The 16,096-nt window shown below is 39.4% G+C and overlaps 2 protein-coding genes across 4 annotated transcripts; both read left to right on the top strand.

The window, feature by feature from the left end:
- Positions 1–1,231: 1,231 nt before the first annotated feature.
- On the top strand, positions 1,232–4,518 carry LOC124300963 (juvenile hormone acid O-methyltransferase-like). Of its 3 annotated transcripts, none has more exons than XM_046755496.1 (6): positions 1,232–1,312; positions 2,276–2,501; positions 2,578–2,749; positions 2,837–2,969; positions 3,153–3,355; positions 3,491–3,563. In XM_046755496.1, exons 2-6 carry the CDS (start codon positions 2,315–2,317, stop codon positions 3,546–3,548), a joined length of 753 nt encoding a protein of 250 aa, XP_046611452.1. In that variant the 5' UTR covers positions 1,232–1,312; positions 2,276–2,314; the 3' UTR covers positions 3,549–3,563. The 3 variants fall into 3 exon arrangements, 2 of the variants coding, with proteins under 2 accessions (XP_046611452.1, XP_046611451.1); XR_006907375.1 differs by having other exon boundaries at positions 1,234–1,312; positions 3,153–3,423; positions 3,491–3,609; XM_046755495.1 differs by lacking the exon at positions 3,153–3,355 and adding an exon at positions 3,710–4,518 and having other exon boundaries at positions 1,237–1,312; positions 3,491–3,638.
- Positions 4,519–7,420: 2,902 nt separating this feature from the next.
- On the top strand, positions 7,421–9,334 carry LOC124300960 (juvenile hormone acid O-methyltransferase-like). Its single transcript, XM_046755491.1, has 5 exons — positions 7,421–8,166; positions 8,243–8,414; positions 8,502–8,634; positions 8,921–9,068; positions 9,129–9,334. Exons 1-5 carry the CDS (start codon positions 7,905–7,907, stop codon positions 9,317–9,319), a joined length of 906 nt encoding a protein of 301 aa, XP_046611447.1. The 5' UTR covers positions 7,421–7,904; the 3' UTR covers positions 9,320–9,334.
- Positions 9,335–16,096: the final 6,762 nt, after the last annotated feature.

The raw sequence follows: 16,096 nt of genomic DNA on the forward strand, positions 1-16,096 counted from the left end.
AGCAAGAATTCTGGCCGTGTGTATGTGAATATTATACAATTCGCTGGACCAGGACATTCTTTTTTTCGGTTACAGATATCATTTTCTTACGAGTTTGAGCCCCGTAGGAGATAAAACGTTCCCTACTGACAGTGTTGGATAAAAAAACAATGAAAAATAATCCCATCATTCTCTACGTAATTTTGACGTCCCGTTTCTTTGTTCCCAAAGGTAAAAAAGGAAGTTGTTGTAATCACCCCGAAAATCAAAGTTGTGTTGTCGGTAGATCTCCACGTTTTTGAAGTCCAGAGAGAATCGCCTCCAATCATTTTCAGATTATGATGTGTATATATATGTACGTGTGGTTTGCGACATGCGTTTCGGCGGATCCAGAAAAAATTATTTCACAGCTTAGAATGCACCAAGATACGACCCCGGGACCTTTGCTTTTCGAAAGATTGCTCCGACCACTGATTACGAGCTGATCAGGCCGCTGCCGAATCATCTTTCCGAACCGCTACTCAACTGCGTCAAGAAATGCCACGTTACATAATGTAAGTATGTAATCAATATTTTTATCCGACGATATCTAGAACTAGTTATCAAATTTTTATGGTATTGGTCTCAATCTGCGCCGCTCTTTCAAACTTCGACCTGAAAAGATATTGGCCACAACATATGAAAAATTTTACTTACGATCAGAATCCGGAGAAAGTTGGCAAGTCGGTTACTATTCACCTGAATGTGAGATGTGGTCAAGATCGAGATAACGGCAAAACAAAAATTGGACATCGTGTAGAACTCGCCAGAGTGAATGTAATAGGATGTAGAAAGAAAAATCTGGTAATTCTCGAAATTCAAAAGTTCCTCCTGGATATTTTTTTATGACGACAAGTCAATTTATTCAGTCAGCTTGTACACTGTTGACTGTGCATTGGCAATTTAGCGAACATTCGTGAAAGTTGTGACTTCGTTTTCTGCCAGCATACATTACGCTTTGATCGATCCCAAAGTATCCACTCGTGTTTCCCTCGACGCATTATTTTTTGTACGTCTGAATCAACGCGATGAAATTGCATCTGCACTGCAGTATGACTTCATTTAGAACAATAAAATTCGCAACCTTGATTGACGTCGATGGAGATTATCAGCAGATATCGTTATAAATGTCGGTTGTTTTTATCTATAACTGTCCGATATCACAGATTTCTAGAATGACAGATGCAATGAAATGCAGTGCGTAGACAGTTGCACATTGTACCGTGACGGGTCCGCATAATTTTAATAAGCTTACATTAATAGTTTGTTTGCACGGTCGGCTCACCGTCGAAGAGTAAGAAAATTAGTCAATTAATAAATACGTTGATTTGCGATTCTTTAAATATCTTCTCTTCGTCTTACCCACGAAGTGAATTTGGCCACAACCACACCTATCGGCATCCGTTATGAAATCAGCCAGTATCGCAGTGAGCTTTCTCAAGTAGTGGTTAAGGAAGACCCATCATATTATCGGTTTTCAAATTGATATGTCCTCTAATCTTACGCGTGAAAAAAAGGGTATTCAGGAAATCGGCAGACTAATCACCATACACGCCAATCCACGAGATATTTTCCAGATTCGATCGTATCGTTGATTTTTTAAGATTAGACTGTGAATATTGTGAACATTAGAATGTCCCACCCAAACAAAATTAAAATGGTAATTCTTTGGGCTTTGCTGAAATCTGATGCTGTGAAGTATTTTGTACAAAATTTAGATACGCAGAACTTGTGCGGATTCACAAGAAAATTCCGGAATTTCGAAAATCAGTTGAGAAACTTTTCAAATACAGTACGTGTGACGTAGTATCAAGTAAAACGAAAATTCTTCGGGGTGATTTTGAAATTCAGGTTTGGGAAATTCGAAATTGCAGAATGAAATGAATAGAGATGCATATTAATTCCTTTCGCTAGAATAAATTGTTTATTTTAACAAGACTGTAATCTTTGTACACTTGTCACGTGAATTCAGCGGTATGTCTAGTTAATGCCAAATACCGTACAGCAAGTGGACGGTAAATTTACGAATATAATAAATATACTACATAATTTAGTAAATTCAGAATAGGCTTTTGCGTTTCTCCAAACGAATCGAGCTAACCTACAAAATTTTATTGCATACTTAATGAGAATGCTCGGTAACGACACTTTTGTGTAATAAATGTGTAGTGAATTTACGAACATTTTAACAGTGCAGGTAGCCACATCGCATTGAGATGAAGACAAAAAAACTTTTCAGCATTCTTATACATCGCAGAACGTTGCTAGTAAGAGAAGTAAGTCTCACAGTAGAACGATGTTCAAACCAGCCCTGTACTCTAAAATCAACAACGAGGCGCGTCGTGATACCAGGGACTTCATCGAAGAATATTCTAATGAAATTGGCCAAATGTCAGGACGGTGCCTTGACATCGGAAGCGGTCCATGTGACGTAGTCACCGATTTTCTCCTTCCAAAATTAAACCCGAAGTCTACCGTTGTCTGTAAGTTTCGACCAGCACCCTCATAACCAGTGTTACCGAGACTTAATTCCACCGAATGATTATACTCTGACTTCAGGCTCGGACATTTCCAAGCCCATGTTGGACTACGCAAAGGAAAAATACGGCGCCAACGATCGGCTATCCTTTCTCCAGCTGGACATCGAGTCTCCGACGCTGGCCGAAGATCTAGTTGAACAATTCGATCACGTTACGTCGTTCTATTGTTTACACTGGTGCGAAGACATGCGGTAGGTTCTCGTCACTCGTCTCCTCGGATGGCTCGATCATTATCTCTGGCTTACGGAGTCACACCATGATATCGTCCCTGCTTTCAGCCAAGCCTTCGAGAACATCTTTGAACTGCTACGTCCTGGAGGTTCGGGCTTCTTGACCTTTGTGAGCGATTTTTCTTGCATGGACGCGTACAAGGTGCTGGCGGCTATCCCTCGATACCAGCGTTACATGACGGTATGTCGTTGCTTTCAACCTCGTTGTATAATCCACGTCATTTTAGTATCTATCAGCGTTTACGTAATTTTTGCATTTATAAATCGTTTATCACAATCCGACACGTGTGTCGCAGTACATTTGTCGAGTTCAGAAATAATCTCATAATTTTGCTTATCAAAGGTTGTTTGTAATGTGTGAAATTTGATAGCAAATATTTTTCAATGCAAAATAATATTTGCGAGTTGGGGAGAGGCCAACCCCATTCCTCCGTCTTTGCTCCCTCCCCTGGAGCTGACGGTACTATGCCCACTGCTTCCCTTTCCGTCTTCGTCTCGACGTTTCGAGTACCGAAATCTTCTCCCCTCTTCAGGAATTGCCGATCTGGCGACGGCCGCGTACATTCAGTAAATACTTATTTCGCATCATGACAAAAGTGCGAATCTCTTATAAGGATTCTGAGACTCGCTAAATTGTAAGGATAACACATTTGCAAGATGCAGCCCAAACAATACTCCCGATTGATTCATATTCAATTACAGGATGCGGACAGGTTCATTCCCGTATTTCAGCACGCCGAACATCCACGCGAGAACCTGAAAAAATTGCTTCGAGAAGTCGGCTTTGAGATCAGCCACTGCAGTCGCAGAGAAATAAGCAACATTTACGACACTCCGAATGATTTCGGCAGTAAGTATAATTGTCTTCGCGATAGATCAAATCATTACAGCAGTCTCGTCAGGATTTTAATCCGTTTTTAGGAGTAATGGCAGCCGTCAACCCGTTCATTCACCGCATGCCGGCTCAACTACAGCGAGAGTATGAAGTAGATTTGGGCATAGAAGCGACGAAGAACGCGATTGTCTTCAACAAGGATAACAATGGTGGCTCCAACATACTCTGCAGACATCACATGTTTGTAGTTTACTTGAAAAAACCTTCGATCAATTAATAGACAGCCAGATAACCAACGAATGTCCGCATCTTGATCTTTCTTCGTATTCTTTGTTATTGATAAAAACGATTACTTTCACTTAGAAAATTGAAAATATAATTTAAGCTATATCGCCTGTATAGTTGGAGTATGAAAACATACACGAGATCTAACAATAAGTTTGGTGAAAAATAGAAAATGTACGTTTTATCCATCACTGCCTTGATTGTAACGAGGAGCTTTCGCACTTTTGAAAAGAGAAAACGCCCTGTTGTCTTACTTTTGCTAGCTATATTATGGTTCTAGGTTTTGATTTTTCTTACTGTACTTGTAGGCTCCTTATTATCATTTTACGAATAATCGTCAGAGCTAATAATGACTTTCATTATTATTAGTTATATTATGTATCATTATTAATTTTACCATTATTTTTATCTATTGATTTCCAAAAAACAAAACCGTCAATATGGGCCCTGGCAATGAATCTACCATGATATAGAATCCATCCAACAGCCACCAATAGCTTCACGACACCACCAATACCTTAACACTCAAAGTATGACTTGACGAACAATCAAATCTAGCACATCATTTTCTTCAAAATTGGAAATACAAGCACAAATTTTGGGTCTCTCAGCAACTTGTTACTTCTCCAAAAGATTCTCCTGATTTTTCCGCGACCTCGTACAGCACATCATTCCTATCCATGTATCTGATTTACCATAATATCTAAGCGTAATTGCCATTGCTTCTCAGTATCATCTTTAACGGAGAGTCTATGAATGTTTCGAGTAGAATTAAAATCTTTCCTATAGATCTGCTGATGTTACTTACTTCACTTTTCAACGCTTCATGTGTTCGTCGGGTAAGGTCAGAAAGGCCAACCAAGTTTATTTAACCCTTTGTGGGGTTTGAGGCGACCTATTTTTTTTTTTTTTTTTTTTTTATTATTATTTCTTCGATGTTTCGTGACTTTTACCTGTACTAAGGCGTTTTTCAGACTCTTAGGTTCCTAAATGTATTCATTATGAGAAATTGGATCAACTGACTTGTTTTGTTTTGATTCTTATAAACAATCAATTTAAAAAAATCAATCTCTTCCGAAAAAATCGGCTGTGGGTAAACGTATAAAGCTAGAGCTCTGAAAATTTTTATAAATCCTTTCTATTCTTAGTACTATTATATGTACATATATGTTTTTTACAAATTTTTGACACGCCAGTCTTTGCAAAAAAGAAAAATTTATAATTTTGAATAACCCCAAAACCCAATCTTAATATATATAAATCTCGTGTCACGATGTTTGTCCTCAATGGACTCCTAAACCACTTAACCGATTATAATAAAATACGCACACCATGTGCAGTTCGATCCAACTTGAGAGATAGGATAGTTTAAATCTCAAATTATAGTCGCAATTATAATATATTGCTAATTATTTGTCTGTTATTATTTGACAGTCACAATTATCTGTTAACTCCGAATGATTCTAACAGATGTCGATACCTTTCGACTGGGTTGAGTAAGTAATCAATAGATGGCGCTGCTATGGTAAATCTACGAACGTGTCATATAAGCTACACTAGCAACCCATCCCGGCTTCGCACGGGCATATAGTAATATAATAAAAGAAAATACACAATGTTTACAGTGAGTTTCTAGAAAAATAACATTTATATTATCACTTAATATTATTATATGCCCGTGCGAAGCCGGGATGGGCTGCTAGTAACCTTATAATTAAATGTGACATATCCATGTTTTACGGTGCGCTGAGTACGTAATATAATTTTACACGAGGCAAATGGCGAATGATTCCATATTCCAGCATTAGATGGCGAATACAAACCCGCAATCAAAAATCAACTCTTGAATACTTATAACTAGAGCTATTGTCGCATAGAACATTGTCTTTTCTTTGCGTTTTTTCCATTTGAGTGGAAGAATGAGAAATCATAAATAATCTAAAAACACGAAGAAAAAACAAAAAAGTAACTAATTTCATTTCATGTCCACGTCGTTAGTCCTGGGTCACGCTGAAAGGGAGAATAAGCGCCTTTTTTCATTTTATATTCAGGACTTTGGAAATGATAGTCACTACCTTGGATCCACCATCTTGAATAATGCAAATCTGATGTCTGCTTCGTAATCAGCGATTCCAAAAATCCCCGGATATCAAATTTGGCATAAATCGGTTGATTTTTTAATTTTTGTCCGTCATCTTAGATCCGCCATCTCGAGTTTCGCAAATCTAACCTCAGATTCGTAATCAGCGGCCGCAACTACCCCCGTATATCAAATTTAGCATAAATCGGTCGATTTTTTAAAATTTCGTCCGTCATCTGGAATTTCGCAAATCTAATCTCAGATTCGTAATCAGCGACCCCGAAAACTCTTTGGACCACTTGGACTTTGGTGATTGGTTTTATTTTTAAATGTGCCCCTCAAAGGGTTAATTAACGACATTTCGGCTGGCCCAGCCAATTAATCGTTGATTAAATAAACTTTGTGGTCCTTTTTGACCTTACCCGACGAATACGAGGAGCAGTGCACCTCAAGTAATCAATCAGGCCCTGAAACTGCCGTGTCCCTACCTCGTTCTGGCCATTCTTGCAGTCCTCTGTTTTGTCTGTTTCAATTTTCACTCAAGTATCCATTACCGGTTGTCCACATCATTTCCTACCCGTATTTGAAGTAAATATATTCAGTTTATGACCACGTATCACTATTTACACGTTTTGAAACCGATTCAATTCTATCAGCATGCATAAAATACGTTGCCACCCCTGTGTACCATTGGATTGGAAAATTCGGGTAAATCCAATGTTCTACATTTGGATCGGTAGACGATAGAGTTGATACGTACCGACAACACCTTAGTTTCTTCGTTGGGAATTACAAAAAAAGATTCTGGAATTTAACCATCCGCCGGAGTAAGAGATACAGCAAAAGCTTTTTTACATTGTTAAGATTCATCACAACGCTGCAACGTCAATCCATGCCAGATGTTAGAGTAAACGTGAGCTGCGTTTCTGGTCGTACAATTGAGCTTGTGATCACGACAATTTGTACTACTTATTATAATATATGATCATATATTTCTTAACTCACCATCTCTCATAGAATGTATACTTTCTACAAACGTGAATCATCAAGATTCTATACGAGTCAGAACCCATCGGGTAAACCTATTCTGAGCACATCATCGTTAGAACCTTTGGAACGATAGTCAAATATCGAAGAAGTACTGTCGTACTGACTAAGTAACTGATGCCGATATTACATTCATGTTTAAATTCCCGATTTACGTGGAGATGTTTAAAAATGCTAGTCCTGTCAGATTTCAATTAAGGGTGAAATCCGGCACGTCTACACCTGGTAATGTATGCAACTGTCCGCACACGCGCATGTCAGCGTTGATCTTTTCACGAAGTCGGAATACCAACGTAACTCGCACAGTTCAGAAAACCTGCATAAATGATCTAATATCTTGGAATTAGAGCTGCATTTATAACTATGATTTTATGCAATTCTGAGTATTATGAGGGATAGTTCAATCTTGGACCGTTTTGGCACAGTTCAAAAGCAGTAGAAACAGCAGTTAGTAAAACGAATCCGAGCATAATAACTTAAGCAAATTACGCGGTCGACATCGTATCAGACCCGTGTTACGTTATCAGCTTTGAGGTAATTACGCCATTCTCGAAAGCCATCTGCATTGATCCCCGAAAAAACGAACGGTCCACGCAGTTTTAGCACAACTTACTATCAGTTATTATTGGGTCGGCATTCGCTGAAGTCATAAGAACAGGAACTGTAATTAGAGCGGATATCTCAATATTCCCAGAAGGTAAGTGACTACATTAGTGCAAACTGTGCTTGAATGTTGAGGAGGTCCTACGATAGCTCATTCAAATATTCCGCAGAATGCTGAAGTGTATAATACGATTTACTAACGATAAGGCATATCTTACAACAATACACCAATTCCAAGGAAAAATACGTTCCTACGTATAACGAAGATGAACGATGAGGAGATTTTCAGCGTATTTATAAACCGTAGGACCTTGCCGGTGAAAGCGATAACCATTAAAACGATGTTCAACCCAGCCGAGTACTCTGCACACGACGAACTACAGCGTCGAGAGACTAGCGACTTTATACAGGAGTATTCCAATGAAATTGGTCAGATGTCAGGAAGATGCCTTGATATCGGATGCGGACCCTGCGACCTAGTCGTCGATTCTCTCCTTCCGGTACTGAATCCAAAGGCTACCGTTGTCTGTAAGTTTCGACCAGCACCCTCATAACCAGTGTTACCAAGACTTAATTCCACCGAATGATTATACTCTGACTTCAGGCTCGGACATTTCCAAGCCCATGTTGGACTACGCAAAGGAAAAATACGGCGCCAACGATCGGCTATCCTTTCTCCAGCTGGACATCGAGTCTCCGACGCTGGCCGAAGATCTAGTTGAACAATTCGATCACGTTACGTCGTTCTATTGTTTACACTGGTGCAAAGACATACGGTAGGTTCTCGTCACTCGTCTCCTCGGATGGCTCGATCATTATCTCTGGCTTACGGAGTCACACCGTGATATCGTCCCTGCTTTCAGCCAAGCCTTCGAGAACATCTTTGATCTGCTGCGTCCTGGAGGTTCGGGCTTCTTGACCTTTGTGAGCAGTTATCCTTGCATGGACGCGTACAAGGTGCTGGCGGCTATTCCTCGATACCAGTGTTACATGACGGTAGGTCGTTGCTTTCAACCTCGTTGTAAAATCCACGTCATTTTTTCATTCTTATAAGCTATCTAAAAATTTTCCTAAGACGCGTGATTTGTGATCTCGGTTAATACTTATTCCGCATTACGATAACAGTAGTGCATCTCTGGAGATCCTGAAAATTTCCATATTCAGAGGAAAACAGGTTCACAGGTGTAGCCTGTCTTGTCATAAGTCCAAGGAAGACTTGTCAGATCTTTTGATATCCACGCCGAACAACATTCTTCATTTAATTAATCGTATTCAATCACAGGATGCGGACCGCTTCATTCCAGTATTTCAGCACGCTAAACGTCCGCGCGAGTCTCTGAAAATTCTGCTCGATAAGGTCGGCTTTGAGGTCTGTCACTGTAGTAGCAGAGAAAAAGTTTACATCTACGAAACCCCGGATGCTTTCGCCAGTAAGTTGTTTGTTTGGGCTTATTGTCGTAGCAATATCATTGATTTCGAACCGTTTTCAGAATTCATGGCATGCGTGAACCCCTTCATACACCGCATGCCGTCTGATCTACAGCAGGAGTACAGAATAGATCTGGACAAAGAAGCAAGAAAGCACACATTCATCGTCAACAAGGATACGAATGACGATTATAGCATACTGTCCAGACGCCATGCCTTTGTAGTTTACTTGAAAAAGCCATTGGCCCACTGATAGACAGCCAAATAATTATTAAAAGTCGATACATCAATCATCGTTCGTGTTCTGAATGGTTTACGTGTCCGGTTAACCACGTCTTTTTTTTTTAATTCGATACGTTGAGAAGAACGTGCGTTATATGGTGAATCTGCAAATGAAATAAAGACTTGAAAAGTTGATCAGCAAAGCTGATCTCGTACTGTAGCAACAACGTTTTCTCAAGGACCTATTCACTAACCGCAGATAAGGTGACAAGCGATTACAAAATTGCACACGATTCTCAATAATTTTACTCGACTTCGGAAACGGTTTGAAGCGATTTCAGATGATTTTAATATCAAGGATATTCAGTGGTTACGAAGAACTTCTACCGCGATTTCAAACGATTTCAAGTGATAACCGGTTGAATTCGAATTGATTTGTGCTTGGGTTCAACTTTGTTGTAAGCCTGAGTATAAATGTATAATGTGTTTCTTGTAATTATTAAAATATCACACTGTAACAGCGTTGTCTTTCTGAATGCATCTACCAGCATTTCCAAGATATAAATCTGGAACAAACTTCGCTTTCACCGTTTCAAACGTATGACGACTAATATGCTTAAGAGATTTCTCTCAACACAACCACTAAACGTAATAATATTTTCAAAAGTAATGATAGTGTTACGCCCCGACGTACCGCCTTGGCGTACCTTTTTCTAAATTCCATTTCATTTCATTGCTTTAATTTCTTCAATGCACAGATATCATTTCATCAAAATCTCATATTCTAATAACGGCGAGTTCCACCCCTCCTGGCAAAAGTCACGTAGAGACCAACGATGATCCCTAGTATAAGGTTCAACTTTATTCTATTTATCTGGTACCAAGAACTGAGATGAGAGACTGCTGAGTTAGTATCAGTAGCGCTCAGCCTGGAAATATTCCTCTTTTTAAATTAAAATTATAATCAATAACTAGGATAAACCACTACCTTCAGAACCATCAAATTAAAATAGATTACTCACTGGAATGTATGAATGAATGTGTGAACATTGCATGCAAATATCATTTGTTCATATTTTCAACGTGTCACCGGCGAGATTGAGAATCGTCGGAACACCGTCGAAGAGCGAGAAGTAACGCTGACCATGTGGATTTGGGCTCCAGGAGGTCGCCCTCGCACCTCATTGGCTAATTACCGTTGTAACTAATTACAACTGCGGCTCCTTGGACCCTCGGGCCCAAGAAGCCGCGTCTTTCGTCTGTCAAGTCGCGAAGTGCGTGGACGTAAACCCGGATTAGCCCTCTCGAGCAAGAGTAGCGTTTGGAAAATCTTAATTGTGACCGGCCTAAAGTCTCGCGCTAATTCGTTAAATTCGAGCTTCAGTTATCCTGTTAGCTGCAAAAGACTCACTATCTTCTACATTTCCATCTTTGCTGTTCTTTACTAAATCTCGTTATTTCGCGAATAGACATTTTTATGCAGTTCCATTTTCCTCAATTAAACCAAGTTCGGCCCTGATTCAAACCGAATCAGGTAATCTTAAGTAATAATAATAATAATTACACTTTCATTTTCAATAAATTAATCGTTTCAATTAATTGATCATACGTTAAAATCAGAAAAACGGACACTTTCGATTATAACTCTCGGTAACAAAATATCAATCTAAATTCACAAAGACTAAGTGACCAACGTGCAACATCATTCGATTCATCAACTATTCCAAATTTGAGGTGAGGCCCCTGGTCCAACATTCTACTGACGCAGACCGACACGATCCGACGGCTCTCAATCTCGCCGACCGATTCACCCAAAAGCTAAGTCAATCCGAGTGTAAATCTTCTAAATTAGACGAATTCTTGTTCACCTTGATAATCAAAATTTCTTCAGTAAATTCACAAAAACCAAGCATAGAATTGGTGGCTAGCTTCACTACCCCCAATTAAATTCCATTTATTGTTTCCAAGAATTTACAAATAAGACTAAATGATTAAATATATATATTAAATATATATATATATAATATTAAACGATTTAAGATAATCTAAAAAGAGAGATACAATACAATACAATATTCACGACCAGCTAGTTATAACCATCGTTCAGAATAGATGTTCCTGGTACCAAATAATAATATCCATTAGAATCAAACAACACACGATTTGTATAAACTTGAATATTTCATAAATTGTTATTTTTGGCTCATATATATTTTTATCACCATCGATTGTTACCAGATATTTCGATAACTAAATTGAACCAGAATATACTACATCTTTTACCAGTTAAATCTTTTTAAACATTTATTTTGAGCGACCTTCTTCCCATTTTCTTTATTATAAAATAGCCTCAACTATTTAAACAAACCTCACAGACCTGTACAGGTCTATAGCAACACGATCCTACAAATTACCGGCGTACCGAAAGGTGGGTCTTTCTCTTAGTTTTAATTATTATTCATTGTCGTTACGTGGGAGCTAGATTATTAAATTAATCATCAACTACCACCGCTCAGTACACCCTCACCCCCACGTAACACAAGAATTGGTGGCAGCGGTGGGATATTGTTGCTAAAAGTGAGATTTGTTTAAATAAAAAAAAAAAAAATAAAAAAAAAAAAATTTTAAATTTTTGTGTTAAAATTGAAAAACTGGTCAAACGCATAAAAAAAAAAACAAAGTATCTTTCTTTCTAGATAATAATTATAATTAACGACCAATTGTGCATGAAACTCTGCGAATTATTATTTGTGTATTTGTATGTATATATCATAATATCCTGATATCGTATATTGCCGAATTTTCCACTGGTCATTTGTGTATTAGCTGTGTTCCCAATATTTGCCTGAAATTGGCCTGAATTATTTTGTGTGCATAAACGATCTTTTTCGATATTGAAATGCCTAACGAAACGGGAAACCAGAGCGCGGACCGAACTAATGTATCCGCTCTAGACGCAAGTAATGCGATGATGACGTCGATGGCGGAATGCTTCGCGCTGCAGCATAGTACATTAAATATTCCATATTTTGACGGGAAAAATATTCGTTTAAAAGATTTCTTACAAGACGTGCAAAATGGTTCAGTGTATGTTCCGCCAAATTCGGAAGGCGCATATGTGAAGTGCGTTCTAGGAAAATTGCAAGGAGCAGCTCGCGATAGTACATATGGCGAGACTTTCAATACGGTTAACGAATTGATAAAACATCTAAAAAGTAGATTTGCAGCTGAAAAGACTTATCCGTATTATCAACAAGAGATCGCGAATATACGGATGAAACGTGATGAAAGCGTGAGCGATTTCTACGATCGATTAAAAATTTTGGTCAGTGCAGCTCGCGTAGCTTTAGAAGACGAGTACGGAAAAACCGAAGTCGACGCGGTAATGAAAGTGCTACAAGTGAACGCGTTAGATGCTTATATTCGAGGACTACCTGAAGCTATCGAAAGATATGTTGAAGGACGTGTAAAGACATTGGAAGAAGCGTTTAAGTTAGCGCGACAAACAGAAAATCGTATGCGCCAGGGAATAATATCTTCCGGAGAAACGCAGAGAGTACAAATTCCGCGACCGAACTCTCCAATGATCTATAATCAAAATAACGCGCCGCGATCGTATTCGAGTTACGGCATCTTAGACGGAGCGGAGACGCGCGCGAGAAGCCCGTCGCCGAACGCGGCCATGTACAGACACCCGACGGCAAACGTCGCCGATCGACGATCACCCGAACCGAGGGGTTATTACCCATACGGCATGCCCGCTCACTCACAGCTTCAGTACCAGCAACCGCGTGGTTATCAATATCCGCCTTATTTTCCACAACACCCGTATTATTATCCGCCGATGACATATCCGTATCTACCACCTTATGGATATCCGCCCACAATAAATCCAGCATCGATTCCACAGAGATCGGGATCGCCGGGAGCAAATTTAAATACGAGCAGGCCGAATTCGCCAAATTCGAACACCCGTTCATACGACCCGAATCAGCAGTCCGGTTTTAATCAAGCGAGGTTTGATAATTCGAACGTCAGAACACGGTCACCATCTCCGCGTAGAACGTCCGAAACAGCTGAATCTTTAAACTTGAACGCGACTCGTCGTCCGGACGCAACGGCGAGGTACGCGACGCCCGAGCGTCAACCGACGGTCCGTTTCGCGGAACCGCCGGCCGGTGCATCGATATGCGCGGACCAGATCGAGAATCGCCACTGATCAGGATGACAGCTCCTGAATTAAAAGAACATTCAGCTATTTTTCTAATAGACACCGGCGCAGATATCAGTCTCATTAAAGCAAATGTTTTACATCCCGACGTTTTAATCAGTGTAGACGAAATTTCTATGATGACGGGAATAACAACTGAAAAAGTGAAAACTTTGGGAATAACGAATTTAACTTTACAAAACGAACCAAGTAAATTTCACGTCGTACGATCAACCTTTTTGCTAAATTGCGACGGTATATTAGGTAAAGATTATTTGCGCGAGCGTAAGGCTGAGATCTCCTTCACACATAACACCTTGGTAACGAAAACTGACCCGATTAGACCGCTACGATTTATCGGATACGAAGAACATTCCGATACCGAAACAAAACCGCGAAAACGTTTGTTTAAAATTCGTGCGCGCACAAAGCAAGCCATTGGCATCGACGTAATCAGTTGTGGCACAAAAGAAGCATATTTGCCACGCGTAAAAACCATAGACGGCGTATACATTGGTGAGGCTGCAGTCTCGGTACAAGATGGCGTATGCCATGTTCTTGCAATTAATACCTTAGATAGAGATATTGAGATAGAGATTCCACCACAGGAAGTGATACCTTTTGAATATCACAACTTTCCGGAGGAGCATGAATATCACGATTCAAGTTCAGAAGACTTAAATTTAGAACCTGTAGTGACTGATCGGTTTACAGAAATTCAATCAAAATTGCATTTAGATCATTTGAATTTAGAGGAACGCGACCACGTATTAGATATCATTGAGGAATATCCAGAATTATTTCATTTACCTGGAGATAAATTAAAATCTACACCCGGAATTCAGCATCGTATACCAACCGAAGATGATATACCGATTAATACGCGACAATACCGGTTCCCTCCAATCCACAAAACCGAGATTGAAAACCAAATCAAAATTAAGATTGACAACGGAATAATAGTTCCTTCAAATTCGCCGTATAATTCACCCGTGTGGATTGTACCCAAAAAACCAGATTCTGCGGGTAGAAAACGATGGCGCATGGTAATTGATTTTCGGAAATTGAATGAAAAGACAATTGGGGACGCGTATCCATTACCTAACATTACAGACATTCTTGATCATCTCGGTGAAGCGCGATATTTTTCAACTTTCGATCTTGCAAGCGGTTTCCAACAAATTGAAATGGACCCCCGAGATAGAGCAAAAACCGCATTCACAACACCAAACGGTCATTATGAATACCTCAGAATGCCTGAAGGGCTTAAAAACGCGCCCGCTACATTTCAAAGATTAATGGATCAAACATTACGCGGACTACAAGGTGTCGAAGTTTTCGTTTATTTAGACGACATCGTAGTTTATGCAAAGAATTTAGAAGAACACGGCAAGAAAATTCGCCGGTTATTTAACAAATTAAAAGACGCTAGATTAACGTTACAACCAGATAAATGTGAATTTCTAAAAACAGAAGTGGCTTATTTAGGTCATATTATTGGCAGATCAGGAGTTAGACCGGACCCGAAGAAAATTACCGCGGTTCGACATTTTCCACAACCTAAAAATCCTAAGAACATTAGACAATTTCTGGGACTAGCCGGTTACTACAGGCGTTTTATTAAAGATTTTGCGGGAAAGGCTAGGCCTCTTACAGACCTATTAAAGAAAGAATCACCATTTATTTGGGGAAAAGATCAAAAGAAAAGTTTCAAAATTTTAAGGAAATATCTATGCCAATATCCTATCTTGCAGTACCCAAATTTCAAAAAGCAATTCACGTTAACTACCGACGCATCCGACTATGCAATCGGAGCCGTTTTGAGCCAGGAAGTGGACGGTTATGATATGCCCGTCGCCTACCTGTCTCGTGCTCTGAGCAAAGCGGAACAAAATTATTTTACAACTGAGAAAGAGTGTTTAGCAGCCCTATATGCCGTACTACATTTTCGACCTTACCTTTATGGCCGAAAATTCACACTGGTTAGTGATCATGAGCCATTACGCTGGATCGACTCGATTAAAGATCCCGGGCAGCGACTAATACGATGGAGGCTCAAGTTACGAGATTACGAGTATGAATTCAAACACAAGGCTGGACGACTTAACAGTAACGCAGATGCATTGTCGCGCAATCCAGTCCCTGTTACCGACGATATTAACCAATCGTCGGAGTCATCTGATAGCGGAAACGATAGTGACAACCTAATAATTAAATCTGTAGATTCATTTCCAAAGTATTCAGACTATTTGAAAATAATTAGAACAGCTGATATTGAAAATCCAAATATTATTGAAGTACATGAAAGCGTTTTCGATAAACTTGACAATTATGCGCATACCGTTTCTGTAGATCTTGAAATGAGTTCCGGTATAGCAAGCGATTTTAGGAAAAAATATGGGGTACCGGAACACCTTCGCAGTCAAGCCGATATGCATTCAGTAGCTAAATTAGAACTGCCAGATCAGAAAATTTATTACATTATGACAAAATTAAACTTTTGGGACAAACCAGAATATGAAGACATGTACCTCAGTCTGATCAATTTTTGGAAAATTTTAGAGGATGACTCTGTTAAAACAGTTAGAATACCTAGAA

Source organism: Neodiprion virginianus, chromosome 3 (genome assembly GCF_021901495.1).
Source record: "Neodiprion virginianus isolate iyNeoVirg1 chromosome 3, iyNeoVirg1.1, whole genome shotgun sequence".
NCBI lineage: Eukaryota > Metazoa > Arthropoda > Insecta > Hymenoptera > Diprionidae > Neodiprion > Neodiprion virginianus.